This window comes from Rhodnius prolixus, unplaced genomic scaffold (assembly GCF_049639745.1).
Source record: "Rhodnius prolixus isolate KJV_2025 unplaced genomic scaffold, Rpr scaffold_7, whole genome shotgun sequence".
Taxonomy (NCBI): Eukaryota; Metazoa; Arthropoda; class Insecta; order Hemiptera; family Reduviidae; genus Rhodnius; species Rhodnius prolixus.
The window spans coordinates 11,387,718-11,402,353 of NW_027411582.1; the positions used below are offsets into that span (position 1 = coordinate 11,387,718).

At 34.9% G+C, this 14,636-nt stretch overlaps 1 protein-coding gene across 1 annotated transcript in view; it reads left to right on the forward strand.

Moving 5' to 3' along the window:
- The window catches only part of LOC141446973 (metabotropic glutamate receptor 2-like), a 308,858-nt gene that overhangs the window by 153,654 nt on the left and 140,568 nt on the right, over positions 1-14,636 (forward strand). The window contains exons 4-5 of the mRNA XM_074114046.1: positions 7,772-7,942; positions 11,131-11,275. Coding sequence (XP_073970147.1) covers positions 7,772-7,942; positions 11,131-11,275 — 316 coding nt within the window. The remainder of the gene's footprint in view (positions 1-7,771; positions 7,943-11,130; positions 11,276-14,636) is intronic.

The window sequence follows — 14,636 nt, forward strand, 5'->3', positions numbered from 1 at the left end:
AAATGCTTTTAAAACGAAATGAAAAAATAAAAAACAAGTAAAAGTCCCAAAAACAGATCTTGTTTAAAATTAGTTATTTAATTGCCAGCCAAACCGGAAGTTAAACCGGAAGTTGAACGAAAACTTATGAGAAAATTTTCATGATTGATCGTTGAGTATTGTGTAAGACTAGTCGTGTGAGTTCTCAAAATGAAAATTTTCATGGAAATTCGTAGATGGAAAATATGCATTTATTTACCAAAATCTTCGCTTACTAGAGAATATTCGGAGGAAATAAGAATTAACTGATAAATAAGTTGGATTTTTCAGCGGTTACTACGATAAAGTGGAATAAAGTAACTTTCATTTAAGTTATTCCCGCGAGAAAAACTAAATTTTTGGGTGGTGCGGAAGTAGGCTTCCTTCCACTGAAATTGCCCCGGAAGTACGAGTGGGCTATTCTGTCTATTTTCTTTTTCGTCAAAAGATGACATCTGATTTGCAACTAATGTACGTCAAGAAAGCGTGTATTTCCGTTACAAAATTTGAACAGACCATCGGTTTTTTCCACTTTCTAAGTAATGCGAATAAAAATAAATAATGTCGCTATCATTTTCTTTTTTTTTTTTATTAAAGTATTTGTGAGCAATGGGTACTTCACTCTAGTAGACATTTAAGGGTGTATTTACTGCATCCAAGTTTGTGTAATTGTGTGCAGTATTTAAAATGGGATAAATAATTCTAGTCACGCTCAACAAGACCCAACCATTGAGTTTAAACTATGGAGACGCGTGACGTCAACACTAAGCCTTCCAGCCAGTTGTTTACCATTGTAAACACGTAGTAAACTACTGAAATCCGTTTAATTTTCACTTTTTATACAAATCAAATCACATATTATTGAACTGATGGAAATTAAAAAATATGATGTTCAAAAAATAAATTGTTTCTATTTTAGTTTAACTTTTAGAGACGATTTTTTTTTTTTTTTTTGTTTAATTGCACAAATATTTGATGCAATTTTTATGGTACTGCTCTCTGAGGCACGCCACAGAAGGTTTATGAGCGAATGAACGGTTTGTTTGGAGCTATACGAGGTGTGGCTATTAAATAACGAGACTGATGCTGCTACAGAAGAACTATGCATACGCCAAATCCTAAAGACCGACAGCTGTACAGCGTAAAGCCTTCTCTTTCGATTGCAGCGTCTCACGTGTTTGTACAAAAATCTGTCTGACCGGAACCGTCGTTTGTGTAAGAACTGGTAGTTTCGTTTTGCCGAAAACATGATGCTACACCTGTAGTAGAGCAACGAATTGTCGTGAAATTTCACAAGAAACTTGGTAAAACCGCTACTGAAACTTATCTTTTATTAAAAGAAGTTTATGACGATGAATGTTAATCACGTGCGCGAATTTTTGAATGGTTCAAGCGTTTCCAAGATGGCCGAGAAGACGTCGGAGATGATGACCGCTCGGATCGCCCTTCCACGTCCAAAACGGATGAAAATATCTATTATAATTAATCAACATAACTACCGTGAGGTGCTTGCTTAACTCCGTGGAAGAGTAAAGAAAAAACGACCCGATTTGTGGAAGAACAAGTCATGGGGTTCTCCATCAAAACAAACACTGCATTGTCTGCCAAGAACAGTTTCTAGCCAAGTACAACATCCCAGTTTTTTAGGCCATCCGCCTTATTCGCCTGACTTGCTGGCCCCATGTGACTTTAGATCTGTTCCCCAAAGTAAAATCTGCATTAAAAGGATCACGATTTTAGTCCGTTGAAGCTGTGAAAGAAAAAGCGGCAAGCGTCATGCAGGAGCTTACAGAAGACTTCCAGCAATGTTTCGAACAATGGTAAATCCGCATGGAGCGTTGTAGGGATAGGGGAGGGGTGTATATTGAAGGTGATAACAACTAATTATGTATAAATTTAAAATAAAATGTTTTACAGCAATAGTCTCGTTATTTAATAGCCACACCTCGTATAAATATTTTACGGTCCTTCTTCCCTTCAATTTATCCAAAAATTCAGCTAGTGGATAGAATTTATGGATTTTAAAGAAAAAGGAAAGAATTTTAATTAAAATCAGGGAAAAAAGCGCCTTTTAGAGATTTTTATTTTAATTCAATTGCTATTTATTTCAGTAAATTTGACAGAGGTAAAGGAAGCTGCAACAAGATAAAAATAAAATCCTTTCACTTTAGTACCCTTCACAATAAGAAGGTTAAAATAAAGTGATATATATATATACACCGCGTTCGGTAGCTCTAGGGCTGGAAGGGCCCAGAATATAAGGAGAAGCGAAATCCTAGAAGGAAACGTGTACTACCTACTGAATAACAGGGGGGATGTATACTTCCAGGAGCTCTAATTGCAGTAGAGGCCAACCGCATCGCTACTCAGCCTAGGCAGTGGTTTAAGCCTTACTCAATGATAGAGTGGGACTTCTTTTCAAATAGAGAAAAGAGATTTTCATCCGGTAACCTACCCTCGGCTTACCTCCGCCACCGGAACATACACCATACTGAATAACTGTAGTTTTGATATTGGCCGACTGCGGCTGCGCAACAATCAACTCATGCCTCATTTTTTCTTATAAATCTTATCTCTGTCACATTGGACTTTTTTTTCGTTTTCCTATTCTTTTCTCGTTCGTGGATTCCATCAAAGAGAGAAATAAGTAATCCACATCTTTAAAGCTCTGGCCTTTTGGGGGGGGAATTTGAATTATTGTTAATAATTTGCCCTACGAATTCAAATGAGTGAACACATCTACTGCATACTCGTACAATGCATTCATTTTAGTATTTCAGCTTCACAAGTGTTCAAGAAACTGAATTATCTTTTTGGCACAATTCAAGAATTATTGTTTAGCATCCTTTTCTAACAATGCCTCTTGACTTCCTTCCGGCAGAGAGGCGTTATGTGAAGGGAAACCACTTTTTTCTTTTTCTTTTTCCCCCAAAAAGTCATAAATTCTTAAGCCATCTCAAAATCCTTAATAATTTTGTAAACTTTCACAATAGGTTTATATAAATTGAACGACTCAATAACTAAAAAGTAACAAAATGTTTCTTGCAAAATAAAGTCACACACGTTCTTGCACCTTGGGATTACGTGTAACCTAGAGTAAAAACCAGAGCCAAAAACTAGAGCAAATGACTGAAACTGAACTAAGTAAAAGTAATTGAACCACCTTTTAACAAAATAGTCAACTGAACACTGAACCAAGTAAAAGCAATTAAACCACCTTTTCTAAATAGTCAACTGAACACTGAACCAAGTAAAAGCAATTAAACCACATTTTATAAATAGTCAACTGAACACTGAACCAAGTAAAAGCAATTAAACCACCTTTTCTAAATAGTCAACTGAACACTGAACCAAGTAAAAGCAATTAAACCACATTTTATAAATAGTCAACTGAACACTGAACCAAGTAAAAGCAATTAAACCACCTTTTCTAAATAGTCAACTGAACACTGAACCAAGTAAAAGCAATTAAACCATCTTTTCTAAATAATTTTAATACATTCTGATGATCATTGTAATGAAGCTGAAGAGCAATTTCTGTCAAGTTTCCCCCACAAAATAACCTACAATCCGAACCCGTTTAGCAATAACGAAAGTACCAGTGTGACCAACACGTACATCTAATCCAAAAAAAAAATTCTTTAATTTGAAATCCTCAGGGAATTTACCTCTAAATAAGGGCTCACCTGGAGCCCACGCACTCCAGTAAAGATAGTCCTTCTATTTATATCTACCACCCACATTTTTTTAACTTTATGAAGACTATAAATTCCCTTTGCGCCCACTAGTTCCGCAATAACTTAGCACATCTGCTAAGTACCCGTCATTTTTGAGTTGTCTTAGTAAAAATATAAAACTATAGATAAATTTATCTTGTAATTTATTCTTTGGGAACCTTCAAAAATACCCAGAAAGATCAATCTGATGCTGCATCTTCTACTAAAAATGGAAGCTGATTAAGTGGGAAATAAACAAAACTAAAAAAATTTCCTATTTAATTTTTAATGAGATATTAATAATTCAATTTAGCAAGGATTCATTCGAGAACAAATTCGTGAGGTGTTTGCTCAACTCCGTGAAAGAGTAAGGAAAAAACGACCCGATTTGTGGAAGAACGGGGTTCTCCATCAAGACAACGCGCCGGCTCACACTGCATTGTCTGTCAAGAACAGTTTCTAGCCAAGTACAAAATCCCAGTTTTAGGCCAACCGCCTTATTCGCCTGACTTGGTCCCACGTGACTTTTATCTGGTTCCCCAAAGTCAAATCTGCATTAAAAGGACACGATTTCAGTCCGTTGAAGCTGTGAAAGAAAAAGCGGCACGCGTCATGCAGGAGCTCACAGAAAAAGACTTCAAAGCACTGTTTCGAACAATGGTAAATTCGCATGGAGCGTTGTAGGGGTTAGGGGAGGGGTGTATAATAACTAAATATGTATAAATTTAAAATAAAATGTTTTACAGCAATAGTCTCGTTATTTAATAGCCACACCTCGTATAAATATTTTACGGCCACTAAAAGTTAATACAAATTCGTGAATTAGAAACTTTAATGAGAGGCCAAATTCATCAGATTTCAAGTTTCAGCGATTCGGAAAGACAGACTGGAAACACAAACACACAGACCAATTTGTAAAAATCACTTTTCGATATTTCCGATGGAATCTCCGAAATCGAAACTCTGAACTTCCTTCTCTCACAACATTAGCGCAAAAAGTGTTAATACATATTTTATTTATTTGTAAGTACATGAATAAATTAAGAAGTAAATATTCTCTATTTTGTTAGTTAAAATGGATTATTTACATGTAAAACCAAGGGGAGAATTAGATAGAGGACAGAATTGAGAAGAATTTGATTATGTAGATAACTTCATACTACAGGCTGTGGCCCCTCTAACCATTTTGTTATATAGTGAAGGTCCTGTCTGTTTGTCTGTCTATCTTATTTCTGTTGCTGCAAATGTCCCTAGTATTCTGCTAAGTTCCGCCCAATCCATTCAACCAAGGCTACCCACTTCGATACAACTTTATAAACAATTGTATTAACCAACTGATTGTTCTACTTTTTAAGCGCTCTCTTAATGTGCTTAGAAAGTGTCTAAAATCAAGTTTTCAAAAAGGTGTAATTTTAATTGAATTTCTCTACTGGTGCAAGAACCTAGGAACTACATTGCGGTAGACCATGGATGTAATTTCAGGCATTTTTAGCCCAATTTATAATCTCTTTATGGAGCTCAAAAGCCTAGACTATCACAAAACCCCATCAGAACCATATGGCTAACAAAAAATAATAATAACACTAAAATGAGGTCTAGCAGGCCAATACCAAAGACCTCAAAGGCGGGTAGCAGTCGGAACGAACCAGAGTAAAAGCCTTCCAGGTAAGCAACCTAAGGTTTTCTTTCCAAAAGACAACCTTCACTACATCGTATAGGCTTTGCCTTCATATGCCTGACAAACTGCACATGGTCTTGCATTTTATGTAATGTCAATAAATGAGAAAATTAAGCATTTAGTAATCTGGCTCCGGCCAAGACATTTGATTGGTAGTAGGACGTTGCGGCTCTTGAAGTAACGGAACTTACTATACTTTCTCCCTATACACGTAGAATAAGTAAATAGGAAGAATAAAGGATAAATGAATGCGTGAAAGGCAGGAGGAGAGAAACTACCCAGTAGTAGCTCTCTCTATAGGAGAATAATGACGTTTAGGTCTTCAGACTGCAAGGAAGTCGCGGGGCCCCTGGCGATTCAGTCGGCGAGGAGTATTAGGGATGTCAGAGGAGGCGAGAGACTGTACAAGAGGATTAGAGCAAGTAGAGAGAGCAGTACAGTACTGGCGATTAACTCGGCGAGTATTTTTAGGAATGTCAGAGGAGGCGAGAGACTGTACAAGAGGATTAGAGCAAGTAGAGAGAGCAGTACAGTACTGGCGATTAACTCGGCGAGTATTTTTAGGAATGTCAGAGGAGGCGAGAGACTGTACAAGAGGTTTAGAGCAAGTAGAGAGAGCAGTACAGTACTGGCGATTAACTCGGCGAGTATTTTTAGGAATGTCAGAGGAGGCGAGAGACTGTACAAGAGGTTTAGAGCAAGTAGAGAGAGCAGTACAGTACTGGCGATTAACTCGGCGAGTATTTTTAGGAATGTCAGAGGAGGCGAGAGACAGTACAAGAGGATTAGAGCAAGTAGAGAGAGCAGTATGGAACTTTTGGTACTTCTTCTTGGCGAGTTGTACGAAGGGGATATATTGAGGTCGTTGTGAAGAGTGAGGACATCAAAATATAAAACTTGAACAATTTGAACCATTTTAGCCGAAAAATTTGATTGAAGGTAATTTGTGTGCAATGTTCAGTCCTATAAGATTTATGATAGGTAATTTTATTATGTTTAATTTTATAAATTTTATTACAATTTTGTGTTCAACACTAATTTCATTAGCTACTACTTCATTATTCACCCTCGTGAATTTTTATTTTATTATTATTTATATTATTAAAGATATTTCAGACTAAAATTTTGTTTGATTTTGTTTTTATTGGTTAAGATTAATTGACCAAAATACCGAGGTGAATAACCACGTTCATGGTTAAATATTTCTCTAACCAAACCACAGTTATCTAGAAATAACGAAAATAAAAAGAAGACTGGACCGGCTGTTAAAGAAAGGCAAACCTTTGCGAAGAAGTAGGTCTGAAGATGAAAATGATGCTGGCCTTACGAATTATATGTTTCCTTTAAACTAGCCAAAATATTCTCCTTTTCTGGTAATAAATTTTAGTAAATTTCACTTCAAAAACTCTTAAAAAGTAAGCAACATGAATTTCACTTTATAAAGTTTTTTCCTCTTCCGTTAACGTCTTCCGCCCCCCATCATCGCCCTTATAAACTTCCGGCTTCAATATTCTTTTCCAACATTATGGCCAAGGTTTTGATCCTCCTAGCGCTCGCTGCAAGAAAATCATAAAAAAAGGAGAAATATAATTAAATAGCTGTAATAAAATTTTATAGTGTAAACCGGTTATATTAACCCAGATATAAAAAATGGTCCGACCTTTTTAAATATTTAAAACGTAAGATTTGTTCGTACTTTGAAAATGAAGAAAAAGCAAAAATTATTTAAAGGAAAACACCGAGAAAATTATAATTTTTAATGGTTTGTTGGTCTTAGGATTGATAATTAAAGACTAAGGACCATTCCTGAGAGCGTAGCTGCATCCTTAATGGTCTCAAAACCTTCATTCTCAATTTTCAGTCTTCTCTCTTGAATTTTCCGTCTTCATTCTTCGGTTCTCCTTTTACAGTCTTCAAATTTCGCATTCGATTCATCATTCTGTAGGCCATCATTCCCTAATCTTCGAATATTCTGCTCCATTCCAGTTTACAGTTTCATCCTGCTAACCTCACATTGCAGCCAAACACGGCCGGCCACCTTTACCTTCGCGTCAATGAGTCCATCACTCCTCGTTTCTGTCATTATCACGTCCGGTAACCTTAAATTGTTTTCCCAGCTATTCTCTTTCATCTTTTAAACCATATTCACACCTGCACTCTCTCCCTTATGCACTAGAACGTGACATTTGTTTTACATGTTGCATGCATTTCTATGCAGATGAAAAATCTTGATAATTTTAATAAATCATCTAGTATTTGGAAATATACTTGAATTCCTAATCACTAGGTCTACATCCATCTTACTCTTCGTAGATTTTGTTCTTAATTAATAAAAGATATGATGTATTTTTTTGTGCAGGTATCCTACATGTCCACTAGTCCAGAATTGAGTAATAAAGCTAGATTTGAATATTTCACCAGAACAATACCTTCTGATCATCATCAGGTCAACGCAATGGTGGAAATAGTGAAAAAGTTCAACTGGAGTTATGTGTCTATAGTCTACGAAGAGTCTAATTATGGAATTAAGGTTAGTTTTTTTCAGTAGACAAATATACACGTGTAGTATATTTTTAGTAACAGTATTTGGTTATTGAGAGGTTATTGAGTCAAAGAATGGATAGCATTTAATGGTCGGTCAGCCGTTCCATTCCGCAGCTATGAAGTAAAATCCAAAATAGACAAATTTACAGAAGTCAAACATACGAATCAGCATTTCAATGCCAGATTACTGCGACAAATATTTGATGCTCCTTTCTATGCCGCAAACCTCATTTCTTTACAGTAACCTCAGGCATCCTTCTCAAGACTAAATGCCACGAATAATCTCCACGGGCACTCACTACGGGATAGCCAATATTTTTGTATAGTCACTTGCCTCTCCCGTCTTTCTAGGCCAATTGATTGAATCGCAAGTAGATCCTAAACTTCCTAATAACCGAAGATCAAAATCGATATCGGGTAAAACTAGAACTTAGCGCATGCGCTCCTCTATTTTGCTCCCCTTTCCTTACAAACTATTGGTTCTATTATGCATTTCGTTAATCACATTTTATATTTTCATAATTGTTTAATTTTTATTTAGAAATCATTCACACAAATATCATCTCATAATTTACAGTAAACAAACTTATTTTTCTCGACTAAAATTGGCTTAAAAAGAAAATAATAAGAACAATTTAGAGATTTTTACGTCCGTTGATGGCTAGTGACCATCATTCTGTGTCAGCGTTTGTTTTATTCCCTTCATTCTGATATAAACTGCTAGCTCGATCTCCTCCCCTCTCTTGTAAAAGATTCATTTCTTCTGAGCGAATTAGTCTACTACATCTCTGACACAATTTATTTTAGTTAGTTTTACAAGGTAAGCTAGTAGATAAGAAATGTACGGCCTGCTGTTCTACTCACTCCGTGGGTCAACGAAACGAAATTTATCTGACGTCAAAAGAGGAAGAATTCTCAAGATATCATCTACCTGTAATTCCCAAGTTAACACCCTCACGAACTGTCAGGTAGTGGATTGGTCAGGATTGTCCACCATTTTGTTTCAAATCTTTAAATATTCTGATGGTAATAAAAGTAATAGTAATCGATTCGTGTGGTTCTAACAATGCGATTTGATTTACTTCATTTCTAAATTTCTCACTAATACGCATACATTTTTGATATGTGAGCGTTCAACAAGAAAAATATCAAGTGAAACATGTTCAGAAGTTCACGTAAAAATGCCAAGAATTAGTGGAAACTGGCAGCAAGAAAAGAATTTCAGACATTCTTTTCAATTGCAAGAGAATCGAGAATGAAAGCTTCAGGAACGAACAAGCGGAGGTCCCCTTCAGTCAAAACAGGTTTTTCTTATGCCAAGGATTCAATCTTCTTCTTTTTCTTCTTTCACGGCGCTACAACCCAGTGATAAGGCCTCCTCAATATGTTTCAGCCAGTTGTCACTATTTTTAGCAACCGCCATCCAGTTACGAACTCGAAGGATGCTCTTAGCATCTTGAGCTACACCGTCCTGCCATTGTTTAAGGCATATACAGTCCACTCAGAGGATCCTTAACGGGGAGCAAGTCTGGTTGCTATGAGGAGGCAGCTCCTCCACCAGACTCGGGCGCTGAGGGCTTATCCCCCCAAGCCCTAAATTTTACTGATTATGAAACCTCTAAATAATAATGAAACCAAGGATTCAATAATTCTACAAATAATAAGAGCAGTGCTAAATCGAACCCACTTACAAAATGAAAGTGAAAGTGTAAAATATTGAATCGGACTAACTTTTCAGTAAAAACGCTAAATTTAAAGAAAATTATATCGCAAAAACATGGTGGCCACACCGTCTTTTTTTTTGTTTTTACGAAATATCCAATTATCCTAAAATATTTTGACTAAAAAGCAAAGACATTAGGTAATATCTAGTCTAGAAGTAAAGGAAAGTTAAAAATTAGGTAAGAAATATCCAATTATCCTAAAATATTTTGACTAAAAAGCAAAGACATTAGGTAATATCTAGTCTAGAAGTAAAGGAAAGTTAAAAATTAGGTAAGAAATATCCAATTATCCTAAAATATTTTGACTAAAAAGCAAAGACATTAGGTAATATCTAGTCTAGAAGTAAAGGAAAGTTAAAAATTAGGTAAGAAATATCCAATTATCCTAAAATATTTTGACTAAAAAGCAAAGACATTAGGTAATATCTAGTCTAGAAGTAAAGGAAAGTTAAAAATTAGGATAAAAAATGAAATTTACAACGGCCATATTACTTTTTGGCTTAGCAGTGTTTTCATTGGCTAGGGCGTGGCCAACTAGCTTTCAATTGGCCCAAAGTACCGCCCACATTTCACAAATCTAATACTCTAACTTGATTAGCGAATTTTTTATAAATTGATTTTAACTTGGAAGAATACTATTTAATTTTTTTTCACTAATTTTTCCTCCGTAGGTATTTAATAAATTGTACAATAAAGCAATAAAAAAAAAAAAATACCAAAAACACCAATAACTATGTTTAATAAACAATTAAATCTTAAATATTGAGTAAAAACGAGTATATTCGTTAGAGTATCCGCTAAAAACATTTTTTTCAAACTCAGGAGAGCTGGAATGATGAATATTTTTAAAACTTAATTTTGATAATTTCAAGCGATAGCAAAATAGTGCCAATTGTAAATGAATACAAAATGGCTAATATCAATTAATTAAGGCAATGTCTGCAGGGTAATTGTAAATTATTATCACACAGATAGCTGGCTGTTTTGTCAAAACAAAAGTTAATTGGAAATTTTACGCCATTAGATGTTTTCAAACAATGTTCTAATTTTCTCAATTTAATTTCATTTTCAATTATAATCATTAGACAAGGAAACTAAAGTTTTTGAGATCTATTTTCTATTCTCTGTCTTTGATTTTGTTCGCTGTAGCAGGGCATGTGTATGACCGGTTTTGGATTTTCTTCCATCATTAGAGGTAGTTTAAACCAGTTTGGTGAAGAGATTTCTGCTTCACTTACTTCACAATCTCGCGCTACAACTACACTTTTTCCAAATTGCCAATATTTTTAATGGATTTAAATTTGTCAACATATTTGGTTTTTGTATGTTTTAACGCGTTTACTTTTTCTAAGATTGAATTTAAAATATATCAGCGCGTTGCTTACAACAACTTATCTGTACTTATTCACTCTATATATTAATAGCTACAATATTTCTGTTGATTTTTCAGGCTTTCGAAGAATTAGAAGTGTTACTGAGTAGAAACAGCATCTGTATCGCTGTTAAGGAAAAACTAGTAAAAGATTCAGGTGTGGCTTCTGAAGCTGCATACGATACGATTGTCAGCCATTTACAGACCAAACCCAGAGCTCGAGGTAAGAACAATTCTAAATTGCATACTATTCACCATTTAGATATTGATAATATAGTCTCGAACAGACTTAAAATTAATTATATACTTTGAAAAATGTGATTAAGTCTGCAGTGCATCCTTCGATTTTATTCGTCGTTGAAGTGGTTCATTATATCTTTGACTTGTTTCGGAGTTTCATCCATCAGCAGAGGTAGATTAGGTTACAGCCTGGGACCACTCTTGGACCAAAAGAATCCATATGATTCATAGCTAGCTCCAAGATGTCTTGTGAATCAGGAGTACCATAAAAATTTTATCTTTCAATCGATTTTACGTTTTCTTCATTAATTTTACTTTTTATTTGAAGTCAACTTTAGTCACGAGAATTTTCTAGCCGGAAAGAAATTTGTAAATTATAACCGGGTGAGTTTCTTTGGGTTTCCTTGAAGATATTATCTAAGAGTTTCACGTTCCTCTAGGATTTATGAAGACTAATTTAGATTTGAGATAAACTTCATTCTATTGATGTGAAAACGGGGAAAGGCATTGTAAAAGTTTATTTCTTTTTAATTAAGCGGTATATAATCAGTTTTAATCTCTACTTGTTTTGGTTGAATTTTAATCTAAATTCAAATCACCTTTCGTTTAAATGCTGTTGTTTACAGTTAATTAGGTCGCTTAAAATAAATAAAATTTCATGAGTTGATAACGTTATCAAAAGAAAAAACAGCAAAAAAATGAATTATAATTATTAGCCACAGATATTTTGAAAACGGTCGACCCGACAAAGATTTATAATAGTCACTTTAGAGTATCAGTAGCACCAAATGCTACTAAATCTTTTTAAGTTTTAATTTACCCATTTCCTGTCGTGTGAGTAATGGTTCCGCATAACGAGCTGGTGGAATGTATTAATTGTTACTTATCAAGCATTTGTATGCGGCACGAGGCACGCCTTGCCAAAGTTCAGGAATAAGAGCTGTAATCGCAGCTTTTTTCATCGGATAGGATTTCATTCTTCACGTCGAGAAGAAAATTTGAAAGAAGCTTTCCTCCTAAGTTTGACGCCAGTGACTCCTTTGATCATTTATTCAAAAAATTCATTTTGTGTCTTAAATTGGTATCGTATTGCTCTTTTTTTGGTTTTCAGAATTCAATCTTTACCAAAAAATCGATGGAAGCTGACCCCCATCATTTAATATTGTTAACAAAGGGTCGCCGTTGGTAGATGGAAAAGCTTCACGGGGAAATTTGGGATATTTGAGGTCCTTCCGGTTCAAATATTAATGTTGTTAGATCAATTATAATTTATATAACCAATATGGACGGCCTTTAACACTGCATTGCCAATGCTCGAACTTAGTCAGTTATTGCCAAACTGGAGTCATATTGACTCCATAATTTAGTTTTATCTTTTTTTTCTACATTGATTTCAATTTTAATAATAAAATTTGCATTAAAGGATGAGAAAGAATAGGAATTAAGAACAGAAAAAACAAATTTTGTCCACAAATCGGCTTTAACATTTCACGTAGAAGGAATTAACTTCAACTTAGGGATCGCAGTAATTTCAGTATTTTCTAGAACCCTGATTGACTGCCTTCTGATCAGGGGCTTTTTCATTTTCTTTCAATTACTGTGCGCTGTTGACACGGATCGGAAATTACCCAATTCGCTGCAAGTTTTTGCTGCAATTCGGACAGAAAATCAATTCTAGAAAGAGGCTTTTTTTTGTGCCTTGATACTTTCTATGAAAATTATGTAAATTTATCAAATAAACATTTAGGCAATAATCTGGAGTCAAGTTAATGACAGAAAATCTACTTATATAACCAATCAGGAGTCGAAATGACTTTTATGATCCAAGTAAACTAATCTGCAAAAAGAAACTAAGAATTCCATGGTCTTCAGCTCGTGACTATCAAATGGTGAGAGAGTGGGGATAGCATATCTAAGAACATTTCGGGATAGCTATGAGATGTGAGGAAACAGAGACCATTCCTACATTTTTTTTTGGAGTCAAATTGACTCCAGATTGGCAATGCAGTTTTAAGTCGTTCTCGTGCCTTTAACCAAACGCATCTATCTGCCTATACAGGCCAGCCACGGGACATCCTATCTAGGTTCTAACAAAAAAAAGAAAAAAAAAAAAAAGATATAACTTAACAGCAAGTATTTGTGACCATGTGAAGAAGGGCTTTTATAGATTAAGGTTCCTGGGAGAGTAATCTACGTCTTCAAACTTAGCCGTTCACCAGATTCCTTAAACTGCCCGAAGAGAGCTCTAACCAGCTGCGGATACCCAGATGAATGTGAAAACTAATCAGTAGTTCAGCTAGAAAATAGTTCTCTAATTTTTATAATTTATATATTCCATAAAACAAGGGGCGCAACGGTAGCCGAGCGGTTAGAGGCGAGACCTGCGAAGCTAATATGTATTGTTGATACTGGGTTCGACTCCCCGGTCTTAGGCCTTGGATTTTATTTAATGGTTAATAAAAGAAATTTATAGTTAAGTATGTTTGCTAGTCGCCTCCGTCCACGACACCTAATTGGTAGTTGGACGTTAAGCCCGCCCGAAAAAATAGGCGATTACTTTACTTACTACTACTACTATTCCATAAAACAAGACAAAATCGTGCAAAAAAATTTGCTGTAAATCTCTTTAAACAAACAAAATTTGATTCATAGAATTGTAATGTAAATTTATAGCTTGAATATAAATTATTATTCAATGTAAAAGTACCAGTTTCTTGTTTATATTCACGCACAAATAAATAAATATCTGGTAGCAGAAAACCAGAATTAGTAATACTCAAAAACGTTACGGTTGAATTATTCCTTTTACCCGTTCAATATGATCATAAAGTTCTGAAGGAAAGGGTATTTTTATTTTTTTGCACAAAAGACTTGTTGTGTTATATATATTTCCAATTTTTCTGTTGCCTTTTACTCGGGAATATTATGGATAGAGTGGGCGTGGCTAAAAGGGGCGTAACAATGGAATGGAATGAAATGGAATTAATCCACATGGTACATTAGAGAAATCTCATGAGAAAGATATTTACATTTATGTTATATTCAATTCAATAAATTGAAATTAATTAATTTAAACAAAGCGGAACAGAAATCTATCAATCATCTATTATCGCCCCAATTTAACCGCCTCTACACTGCCACGATTTCCGTTTTTAATGTAAACATTTCAGGGGGATAGATATAATTTGAGTACATAGTTCCAAAATTAAAGGTGACGTTGATAAGTAATGAATAAGTAGTCTATGATTACCTGTAATAATTTAGAGTTAGTAGAATATCTGCCAATCCGAATCAACAAACAGTATGTAATTATTATTAAGAAGAAATATTAAGAGTTTTAAGAC